Source organism: Halyomorpha halys, unplaced genomic scaffold (assembly GCF_000696795.3).
Source record: "Halyomorpha halys isolate HHAL.00 unplaced genomic scaffold, Hhal_1.1 Scaffold180.1, whole genome shotgun sequence".
NCBI classification, from domain to species: domain Eukaryota; kingdom Metazoa; phylum Arthropoda; class Insecta; order Hemiptera; family Pentatomidae; genus Halyomorpha; species Halyomorpha halys.
This window is the reverse complement of record NW_027107549.1, coordinates 659,564-672,007: the sequence shown is the minus strand read 5'-3', so window position 1 is coordinate 672,007 and position 12,444 is coordinate 659,564. Positions and strand designations below refer to the sequence as shown.

The following is a 12,444-nucleotide window of genomic DNA, read 5'->3' as shown; positions in this document are numbered from 1 at the left end:
AATCTACGAGCAGTTTCTTGTCGTTTCAGTCTTGTGTGTGGATTCCAAGTAAGTCTCTTGTCAAGATGGAGTCCTAAGTATCGAATCTACATCAAAATTTAAAAATTGTTTTGGAGGCTATTTTGCCCAGGTCATTAATTATAAGTTAAACACACCCTATTCATAAATATTCAAAACTTTTAATTTTCAATTTATCCACGCTATCACTACCATATTTTTAAATTTTGATGTGAGATGAGAATTTATATTGAATATTGTCCTTGAGGATGGCCGAAACGTTGGACTATTGATGAAATAAAAGTATTGAGACTATACAAGGATACAATTTTGATTTGTTTAGTAACCTTTCCTTCCAAAACTTCATGTTATTGTTTACTTCTAAGTTTTGATTACAGTAATTTATTACAACATGCCTAAAATAAAAGTAGAAGTGTAAAAGTTTGGCTACTGATTGTATTTTTTAAAAAGACCAGAACACAAGATATAAGAAAAAAAAAACACAAACTACGAATAAATAACCTAACACATCAAATAAAAAGGTGACAAGTTCAGCTGGTCTGTTGCGTGACGTCATTCTCCATTTTAACAGACCTAGTAACAGACTCTCAACCATGTTACATGTTATATCGTTTGACCATGCTAAAAGAAGGAAATATTTCTCCATTTAACACGTTTTAACTTGTTAAACTAAAGATCATGAATACCCCTAATATAGAAAAACTGAAAATGCTCGTGAGTAGGAGATAATTGCCATTTGAAATTTGATGCCTAAGACTTCTGTTACTAATGGTTTCTAAATCAGGTTTTCGTTACGAAAATATTTCTTTTGGGGGAGATTCGATCAGCAAAAGGTTGCGTAACTAACGATCTAGTTTTGTTTTGATTATTCCAACATTGCGTCAAAGGCAATCAACACAGATCGTATCGGACATATTGTCCCATATATGATATAGATGGCATGTGAAAGTGATATCCATTACGACTCTATAGATAATTGTAAGACCTCTAAGACGGTCTTTAGCGGATTCATTAACTACTTAGAGAAAGTATTCTCAATATTTGAAATTAGCGTTCATGGCGTAGTCGCAGGTTCCAATCCAGCCTAAGCGGTATGACTTTTATTTCGTGACTGGACCTTAGAATAAATATCGACTTTCCCACTTTGACTAGAATAGGTAGTTAACCTGTAGGATAACCCATCTTTCTCGGCCTGAGTTGGGGAACATAAAGACGTAAATTCTAAAATAAAAAAAAGAAATAAACTCCACTTCCTAACACAATACTATCTTCAATGTCGTTATAGCAATTCAGTAGATGAGGATACCTTAAAAAAATAATAATTGAAACTGAAAAAAAATTTATTCTGGGACAAATGACCCCTAAGAATAAATACATGGTTACACACCAGGTGATTGTTGATATGGAGGTTTGGTTATGTATTAAGTGAAGGATAAGGTGTTGTTTGAAGGAGAGGACGGATTAGGATTCGGAGATGCAGGAGAATTCCCGAAGAGGTTGCATGGATGGGGAAGGATTTGCTGAAGAAGCCGGTTCTATGGGAGGGCATATATAAATCAATCGGTTAGGATCTAGTCTTTGATGAACGGATCGACGAACGTAGAGTGAGGAGATCAAGGACTTAGGAATTTTTTTTTATTTTTAAAGACTTAGAATAAGAAAACACTATAGAGGTATGCCTTAGAAAGTTGGATAGAGCCACTTCAACTTAGTATTCCAACGGTAGAAATCAGAGCGTCTGGGATACACAAAGATAAATCTTAACTGGATTTAGTGAATGACACAATTTCTTCCTTATTAAACTATAATAGTTTATTTCATATCATACAGCAACGTTTCGGGAGATTTCCCCCATCTTCAGGCTGCTAAAAAACAAATTCAACAAAACCATAAACATGTGCTTATAACAACATTAATATATCATTTACACTCAAAGAACTATTTATAAATTATTTACTTGATAACAAAAACCTATATATGACATATAATTTTCTCCTATTTGTCTTACTTGCTAATATATTATAATATTAATGTCATTATTGAGTAAAAAACTTTCTAATAGTCATACATTGTAGGAGAATAATTACCTTTCTGAAGGTTATCTTCCAATGTGATAACAACCATATAGACTATAAAATAATTTTCTCCTACCTCCTTTATCACAAAGATGAACATTAAAAGCTAAAATATTAGACTATTAGAAAGTTTTTTACTCAATAATGACATTAATATTATAATATATTAGCAAGTAAGACAAATAGTAGAAAATTATATGTCATATATAGGTTTTTGTTATCAAGTAAATAATTTATAAATAGTTCTTTGAGTGTAAATGATATATTAATGTTGTTATAAGCACATGTTTATGGTTTTGTTGAATTTGTTTTTTAGCAGCCTGAAGATGGGGGAAATCTCCCGAAACGTTGCTGTATGATATGAAATAAACTATTATAGTTTAATAAGGAAGAAAGTGTGTCATTCACTAAATCCAGTTAATACCATAAGAATCTTCCAGTTAAAGGATTATTAAAGATAAATCTTTTGAAGAAATTCATAAGTCTCTTCTGTCTCAACTCTTGACCAGCAGATAGTCCTCCGTAGTCCAAGAAACCGTAGTCGAAGTGGGAGAAAACAAGAGAGGATACTTGAAGTTACGGGTGTTCTGTCTGAGGAATGGAATCAAGGAATGTGCGGGTGATGTGGGAAACATGATTATTCCAGGAAAGGTTTTGGTCCAAGGTGACTCCAAGGTTTTTTATTGTTGAGTAGGAGCAAATTTATTTGGTTGCTAAGAAAAAGTGAGGGAGGGAATAAAGGAGGCGCTTGGAACCAATGAGAATGGTCTTAATTATCCATCATTCAATTTTTTTTTTAAATTTATTTATTGATATTTACAACTGTACATAAATACATCAAGTAAATTTGAGGAAATCATAATGGTATGGTACAATCATGTAGAGGAACTACCCAATGGTAGCACTCTAAAAACATTTTTACAATATAAGGTCTCGAGGCCATCTTCTTTTCAGACGCGTCGGAGGATTGTCCGGAATAAAAGAGGAAGATTAGAAATTAATGGGTTTGAGTGTTTAGAGTTCGTAATGGAAGGATTGATTCGGGCTTGATCGGTTACAAATGGAACAATAAGGTCTTTGTGGATGATTTTATTTGTGACAAAGTAGGGAGCATTTAGGATTTTACGAAGGATTTTGGATTTTAAGGATTGGATACGAGAGGAATTCGAAGGTTTAGTGGAGCCCCAGAGCTCAACGCCGTATGTCCAGATTGCTTTATTACAGTCATGTAGATCAGTCTTTTGTAATGAGTTGGAAGTTTAGACCGTTTGTCTAGTAAGAGCTGAAATAGTCGAAATCGACGTACATAAATACGTCTTTTCAGTATTGTGTGAGGATTCCAGGTTAGTGGTTTGTCCAGATGTAGTCCAAGGTAGCGGATCTATTCAACAGGGGTAAGGGCAACATTATTGAAGTATACTGTAGGGCAGTCAGTAGGTTTATGACGTAGGGTTAAGGTAATTTGATGTGATTTATTGGAATTCAATTATTATTCATTCAATCTTAAATCGTTGTTCAACGCCATATATTAATGCTATCTATTTCTTATTTTAACTTTTGTAAACAAGAGACTTACTTGGAATCCACACACAAGACTGAAACGAAAAGAAACTGCTCGTAGATTCCGATTGCTACAACACTTACTTGACAAACGCTCTAAACTTCCCATTCACTACAAAATATTAGTATACACTACAATAATCAGACTAATTCGGACATATGGAATTGAGCTCTGGGGCTCCACCAAACCATCAAATTCTTCCCGCATCCAATCGTTCCTCCAATCCAAAATCCTACGTAAAATCCTTGATGCTCCTTATTACGTCACGAATAAACTCATTCATAAAGACCTTAACATCCCATTCGTTGCAGATTTGGCCCAAAACAGATATGCGTCTTTTTATTCCAAACTCCTTAACCATCCTAACCCATTAATTCTTAATCTTTCATCCTTAACAATCCCTGATAATCCTCCGAGGCGTCTGAAAAGAAGATGGCCACGGGACCTTCTAGTTTAAATTAATGTTTGAAGTACCACCAATGGGTGGTTCCTTCCCAAGATTTTCAAGTGTATATGAAACATACTACATATTTACTTGTTGTATTATTTTGTACAGTTGTAAATTACAATAAATAAATAATAATAAAAAAAAAAAAAAAAACTTTTGTATGGCTTCAAACATATTGGAGGGATGGAAGGATGAGTAAATTTGGATATCGTGTGCATATAAGTGATATTATGAGTGGTGAATGTAATCAGGGTGATCGTTAATGTAAATGAAGAAGGGGTTTGATGAAAGTAAGGTTATTGCTGTAAAGTTTTGTATACGAAGATATAATAATTAGATGGTTAACTTGAGGTGGAGCCCCATTGGAGAATGGACGAGCAGATGGCTGTGGACTTGGCCTTCTCCGGACTGGCAGGAGACTCACCGCAAGCAGATCCACTCACTACTCGAGTGCTCACCCCTCAGCAAGTGTCTGCCAAGTTCTCCGGTCTCACCTATACCAAAGGTATTCTTATAAACACAAATATATATTTTCATAATATGAATGTTTAAGTACATTCACTTATCGATAGCCAAATAACTCGATTTTTTCTTAATTTTTAATTTTTCAATATAAGAATTTTTAGGAAATTATTGTTTAATAGTTTTAGTTAAAAAAAAAAAAATAACCTCTTTGTAATTACATAGAGGTTTTTTTTTTTTTATATTAATGGTTCATTAGTACGAATGGTTATGTAGTACTGTTTGTATGAATTTTCATTATCTACAACCTACATCGTTGATATGTATTTGTTTTTATTAAATTATAAAATGTTTTAAACAAAGAAGGCGTTTAAAAGTAATATTTTTTTATTCTTAATTTAAAACAATTTCGATTGGAGAAGTTTGTCGGGGGGTGCGGTCAGCAAAGAACAACATAAATAAACAAAACCATATTTATTTATTTTATGCCGACGTTTCGACCTGAGTTTCAGGTCTTCATCAGGGGTTGTGGTGTAGAAGGTAGGCTTGCAACTGATGGGCTCAGTTGCGAGCCTACCTTCTACAGGTACAAGCGCCTATGCTGCATCCACACGTTTGAGTTAAGTTAGTATTGTTTTAGAACTGCCAACGAATAAATATTTGTGTGCTTTGTGTTTTAATTAATAAAACGAATATCCCCAATTTTTGGCATCTATCACTAACTCTTCTTTAAGGTTATATATTTTAAAATTCTATCGATTCGGTATAAACACATACATTCTTTTTAATTAACTTTAGCAATTAATTGTTTTATTTAACAAAGCACAAATATATATTTTAAAAGGCATTATATGTCTAGGTAATTAAACTAATAAGTTTCTGTTAAAAATTAAAGAGAAAAAATGGAACTTATAGGTTATGTAGCAGTACTAAGTACTAGTTTATAGGTTATGAATTATTTTCATCTACAACTTACATAGCTGATATTTATATTTCCTTGTCATTTCTCTTATTTTGATTGTGTTTATTTTTATAATGGAAATCGAATACAATTGCAACAAAAAGAACATACAAGTGTGTGAATACCGTGGTTTGTTGTTTCTATTGTTTATCAATTGTCAAATGGCAAAGGTGCAAAGCCAATATAACTGACTAGATATTTTTTTTATTATTTATGACACTGTACAGTTTCACAATATTCCAGCTCAATATCAAATCGTTTTTAAGTTTTAACATTCAAGAAAATATGGTTTCGATAACTTTAAGTAAAATACTATACACATCTTTGCATTTTACTAAATACTGCACACAGATAGGTCTTTTTAAAAATGTTTTAAAATTGTAAACAAGAATGCGGATTTATATTGAAGGTTATTATTGACTAGGAAGACGAAAATTTGTTATTAATTATACGCCCATTGAATAAGGAAACTGTATAGGCTCAGTAATAATTAAAGTTATTAACAAATGAGTCCACTTCTATACTTCCTTCGAAATTTATACTGGATCTATATGTTTGGCACTTGCCGCAAACCCAAGACCTGTACAAGTGCTTGGTAAAGAAAGGAAGCATTTGCATACCAACATTTGTTGCATCCTCTGTTTACCAAGAATTTGTACAGGTCTTGGATTTGCGGCAAGTGCCAAACATGAATAATATGCATAAGGAATTTGAAGATTTTTCATTTCATTTCTGAGACAACCCTCACCGAGACCAAAGAAACAAAAAAAAAAACCAAATCATCTTAAGCTCTATTAACTTATTTTTCTTCATTGAATAAAAAATTAAAGATGTAAATTTAAACAAGTTAAGAGTAAAGATCGTTTCGGGTTTAATTTAAATATAAATATCAGATCAGCAGAATATCTCTTATTTAAATTGCAAATTAGAGAGACTGGACATGTTTCTTCACTTGTGGCATTCACAATGACCTGATAATTTTATCGAAAAAGCCGATCGCTTAAGACTAATTCAGAAATCGATAAAATATCTCGATAGGCTCTGAGTTAGCGAAAGCAACAACTTAACTGTAATGTGTTAATGAATGAGTACTATAGTGCTATTATAATATTGTCTAATATATAAAGTATTTATGATTGGAGAAGTTTGTCGGGGGGGTGTGGTCAGCAAAGAACAACATAAATAAATAAATATGGTTTTGTTTATTTATGTTGTTCTTTGCGACCGCAACCCCCGACAAACTTCTCCAATCATAAATCTACGGTCAACTATGTCTAATATATAAAGTATTTATGATTGGAGAAGTTTGTCGGGGGGGTGTGGTCAGCAAAGAACAACATAAATAAATAAATATGGTTTTGTTTATTTATGTTGTTCTTTGCTGACCGCAACCCCCGACAAACTTCTCCAATCATAAATCTACGGTCAACTATCTACACCTCATTATAAAGTATTTATTTTTATAAGTATCCTACAGTTCATCCGAGTGTGATGGGGCTTTTATCTAAATGTTCAGGATTTTCCTGGGAAGGTTATATGCTATTCCGATTTTTTTGGTAAACAAAAAGTTATTAACTAAATATATAGATATATAAATAATAGAGCATTATAGCCAGTAGGTTGGTCGATGTACGACATGTCACAATTTCACAAGAGAAGATCATAACACGAAAAAAAAGGCAATTTAACTCGGCTGGATCCGTCCCATTAAAACCCTCAGGGAGTGAAGTTCCTATATCACTTTTGAAATATTAACTTTAAATAGGAAGAGGAGACTTCAAGATAGTTAAATTGAGCAATATTTAAGAAACGCCTGAAATTGGATAACAGGGTGAAACCCGCCAACCCCGCCCTTCGTGGTATCCTTACTTGTCTGACTTTTCAAGCAGAGAATTATAGCGAATAGGTTGGCAATCCAACCCGGCTAGACCCACCCTACAAAAAGTAGAATTCAAGATATTTAAAAAGCGCCTGAAATTGTACAACGGCGTGGAGCCCTTTTTGGTTGCATGGTCGGTAATGATTTCATATAAATTTCGGTCGCCTGTTGTCAGATAAGAGACATTACATAATATACTTGTACTAAAACGTCTCCATTGAAGAGTAACTGTGGTGATTACATCAATAGCAGAGAGAAACCGTTTAGTGAAAAAGAAAGTTGAAATCGATACCGGAGGTTTCGGTGTCGTTTAGAAAAGACATGAACAGAAGAGGTCGTTCTAAACCTGTCTGGAACAAGACCCTTGTAGCAGTGTCCATTAACCACAATCCGCTATAATTTATATAATGGCTTGTTCCCTTATTCACTCACAGCTAATGGTTTCGTTTTTGCAAATATATATATTTTTAAAACTACCGAAATTAAACAGCCTTTTTTTATATATATAAACACCTTTCATGCCGTTATCAATATCAGGCGCTTTTTAAATATTGCTCGATTGAACTATCTTAAAGTCGCCTCTTCCCGTTTTAAGCTAATATTTCAAAAGTGATATAGGACGATCGCTCCCCGGGGGTCTTAGCGGGGTGGGTACGGCGGGGAAGGATTGCCTTTTTTGTGTTAAGATCTCCTCCTGTGAGACTGTGACATGTGACGTGGTAGCCTTACTTATCTGAGTTTTCAAACAGACCATTATAGCGAGTAGGTTGGTCAATGTACGATACGTCATAATCTCACAAGAGATAACATTGCCTTTTTTTGTGTTATGATCTCCTCTTGTGAGATTATGACGTGTCGTACATCGACCAACCTACTCGCTATAATTGTCTAGGTCTTCAACAGGGGTTGTGGCGTAGAAGGCAGAAACTCAGGTCGAAACGTCGGCATAAAATAAATAAATATGGTTTTGTTTATTTATGTTTGCTGACCGCACCCCCCGACAAACTTCTCCAATCATTAACTAGCTTTAATTTGAGTGATAATAGACATCTGTACGTCGAATGGTTCCTGAGATATAGATTTCTCAAAATAAATTAATTTACTACTTATTTTATTTATTTAAACTATAATATGTACATTAAAGGCCATGAAAATACATTTCCTCTCCAACTAGGAAATGAGAAAAAGAAAGTCGTACTGGAATATTTAAATATCCTGATCGGGGGAGAAATCGAATACTTGTAATTTCAAACAGAAAAAAGGAAAACTTGCAGTTTGTTGAATGAAAGCTTAGACTGGATCTACACGTGCCGCAAATTCAAAACTTGTACTAATACTTATCTTATGTCACAATTTCATTAATTTTTAAACTTTTAATTTTAGATCAACTTAACACAATCAACTATCGCATAAACATAATAACGTTATATTGCAAGCAGCATAGAGGTATAAGCTTTCATCGCATAAGAGGTCAATAGTCAAACATTTCAACTGCGGAAGTACATCTGTTCACACGATGTCAGATGTTTCGTTCAAAGTGAACGGAAAGGTTACGCCACCTATGACTTTTTTAACTTCCGAAGCAGAAGCAGGAAGAATTCAAATAGTACAAGAGCCCGAGAGGAGAAAAAAGTCAGTTATTTAACCCCAATTTTTGATTACTTTAATAAAACCATGTATAATTACTAGTCAAAATTTATGAGTCTGCCAAGTATAGGTAGGGGGAATAAAAAATGGCGGATGTTTCAAAACCTTAAAAAAAAAATTTCATTCGGAGCTCTATATCTTTAAAACTATCAACAACAATAGACAATTTAAGAGAGCATCATTTAAAGTAGAGTAAATTTGCTAAAGAGTAAGCCCTATTAGAGCTAATACGAGAAATATCAGTAGTTAGTTAATTTATTCTGAGAAATCTATATCTCAGGAATTATGTGACGTATAGATGTCTATTAGCACTCAAATTAAAGATAGTTTAATGAGCTATAAAGACGTTTATGACGTTTATCTTCGTAGGAGAAGTAGTTTTCATGAAATTTGCTAAAATAAATTAATTTATACTTCTTCGGACAAATTTTCATTTGCCAAATTTATATTCATATGTGAATATCATAAAAACTATTACCCCTACGAAGATAAGTGTCATAAATAACTTTATAGTAAGTTAAATTTCCTTTATTTTGAGTGCTGGCAGACATATGTGGGTCTTATGGATCTAGTGATATATTTTGTTTTCAAAAATCTAACATTTTATACGAACAACTAGAAATTAACATTTTGTGAGTTTGTCAAATATAAAAACTATAACTCCTACAAAGATGAACATTATTAACTATTTTATAGTAAATTTAACTAGCTATAGCTATTAGCACTCAATCAAAGCTGGTTTTAATGTACTATAAAGTAGTTTATAAAGTTTATCTTCGTAGGAGTAGTAGTTTTCATGATTTTCGACAAAATAAATTCAAAACATGTTAATTTCTAGCTGTTCGAACAAAAATTTAGATTTATGAAAAAATATATCACAAACAATAACCGATCTAGCCAGAAGCCGATATCAATCCTTCGTTATAAACTCTCTAACCACCCAAACCAACTAGATTCTAACCTTGCTTCCTCTTCCATTCCTGAAAAATGTACAATCAATTGGAATGATAGTTGATATTATTAAAAAAAATAGAGGATTAATATAATATAATATGTAAATATTTTTTTTTTTTTTTATTATTTATTTATTGTAATTTACAACTGTACAAAATAATACAATAAGTAAATATGTTGTATGTTTCATATACACTTGAAAATCTTGGGAAGGAACCACCCATTGGTGGTACTTCAAACATTAATTTAAACTAGAAGGTCCCGTGGCCATCTTCTTTTCAGACGCCTCGGAGGATTATCAGGGATTGTTAAGGATGAAAGATTAAGAATTAATGGGTTAGGATGGTTAAGGAGTTTGGAATGAAAAGACGCATATCTGTTTTGGGTCAAATCTGCAACGAATGGGATGTTAAGGTCTTTGTGAATGAGTTTATTTGTGACGTAATAAGGAGCATCAAGGATTTTGGATTGTAACGATTGGATGCGGGAAGAATTTGATGGTTTGGTGGGGCCCCAGAGCTCAATTCCATATGTCCAAATTGGTCTGATTATTGTAGTGTATACTAATTTTTTGTAATGAATGGGAAGTTTAGAGCGTTTGTCAAGTAAGTATTGTAGCAATCGGAATCTACGAGCAGTTTCTTGTCGTTTCAGTCTTGTGTGTGGATTCCAAGTAAGTCTCTTGTCAAGATGGAGTCCTAAGTATCGAATCTGCTCAACAGGTGTTAGTGGTGTATCTAGAAAGGATACAGTAGGATAGGAGGGCAGAGGTTTACGACGGAGAGTAAAGGTGATCTAGTGGGATTTGTCAGGATTCATTTTGATTCTTAAGTTTTTACACCATTCTTCAATAGATGTTATGTGTGCCTGTAGTGTTTGTGATGCATTAGTTAGGTCGTTCTTTACAGAAAGTATACATGTGTCGTCAGCGTATGTAAATATAAACAACAAAAGTACACTAATCCTACTCTGAATTTCTGTAATAATAAAAATGGACATGTCATATAAAATGAACCATTATATGTGAATCCAAAATTAAAACGGAAACGCATTTCTTGCGGCCATTAAACGCTTACTAACCAGCTAATTAGTTTGATAAAATAATATTTTACGAATTTTTAGGTCATGTAAGCTATTTTAATGTACTATAAAGTAGTTTATGACATTTATCTTCGAAGAAGTAGTAGTTTTTACGATATTTGCTAATATAAATTGATTTATAGTTGTTCGGACAAAATGTCATGTGTAAAATTTATATTCATATGCGAACATCATGAAAAAACTACTATCTCTACGAAGAGACTACTGTATAGTTAATCTTTATTTTGTGTGCTGGCAGACATATGTACGTCTTATGGTTTCAGTAACATTTTGTGAATTTATTTTGTCGAATATCATAAAAATTACTACTTCTAAGAAGATAAACTTCATAAACTACTTTATAGTATGTTCAACTAGCTTTAATTTGAGTGCTAATAGACATCTGTAGTCTAATAATTCCTGAGGTGTAGATTTCCTGAAATTAATGAAAAAACTACTGATTTTTCGTTATAAAATGTTACATTTAAAAAGATCTCGAGAACTTCTGAATGTAAATAACCCTTTTAGGGCTTATATTTTGGATTAACTCTACTTTAAATTGCTTTCTCTTAGGTTTTATATTCTTGTTGGTAGTTTTGGAAATATATAAAACTCTGAATAAAAAATTAATTTTTTTTTAACGTTTTTAAACAGCCGCCATTTTTTATTCCCTTTACCTATACTTGGCAGACTCATCAGTTTTGACTATTAATTATACATAGTTTTCATTAAAGTAATAAAAAATTGGGGTGAATAACTGAATGACTAACTGACTTCCACTGGGCTCTACAGATATATATGTCTTTAACCAAGTAGGGACACTGGAAGACTTTAGAATTAAGGACCAATCCAGATTTATTTCTGGTCACTAGATTTAAAAAAGATACTCATTATAATAATTATTTATTTTATATTTTAATGGTGATAAATAAAAAATATATATTTCAAAAATTGACTAGAGTTTCTTGATTTTTATTGTGAATTACATTTTCATAGTATTTTTTTTAAGTACATCAGATTCTGTCGACATCAGTTCTTTTTTTGTTGCTTTAATTTATCGATCTAATCCCACCAGATCAGCTTTACTCCCTGTCGTAAACCTCTACTCTTCTGCTCTACTGTATTCGTTTTAAATATCCCATTAAAGCCCGTTGAACAGATTCGATACTTAGGACTCCATCTTGACAAGAGACTTACTTGGAATCCACATACAAGACTGAAACGACAAGAAACTGCTCGTAGATTCCGATTGCTACAACACCTTGACAAACGCTCTAAACTTCCCATTCACTACAAAATATTAGTATACACTACAATAATCAGACCAATTTGGACATGTGGAATTGAGCTCTGGGGCTT

The 12,444-nt window shown here is 32.8% G+C and overlaps 1 protein-coding gene across 1 annotated transcript in view; it reads left to right on the top strand.

The window, feature by feature from the left end:
* The window catches only part of LOC106679155 (aminopeptidase N), a gene marked incomplete in the record, with an annotated part of 65,548 nt that overhangs the window by 12,002 nt on the left and 41,102 nt on the right, over window positions 1–12,444 (top strand). The window contains 1 exon segment of the mRNA XM_067045904.1: window positions 4,454–4,607. Within this exon segment, the coding sequence (XP_066902005.1) occupies window positions 4,454–4,607 (154 nt within the window).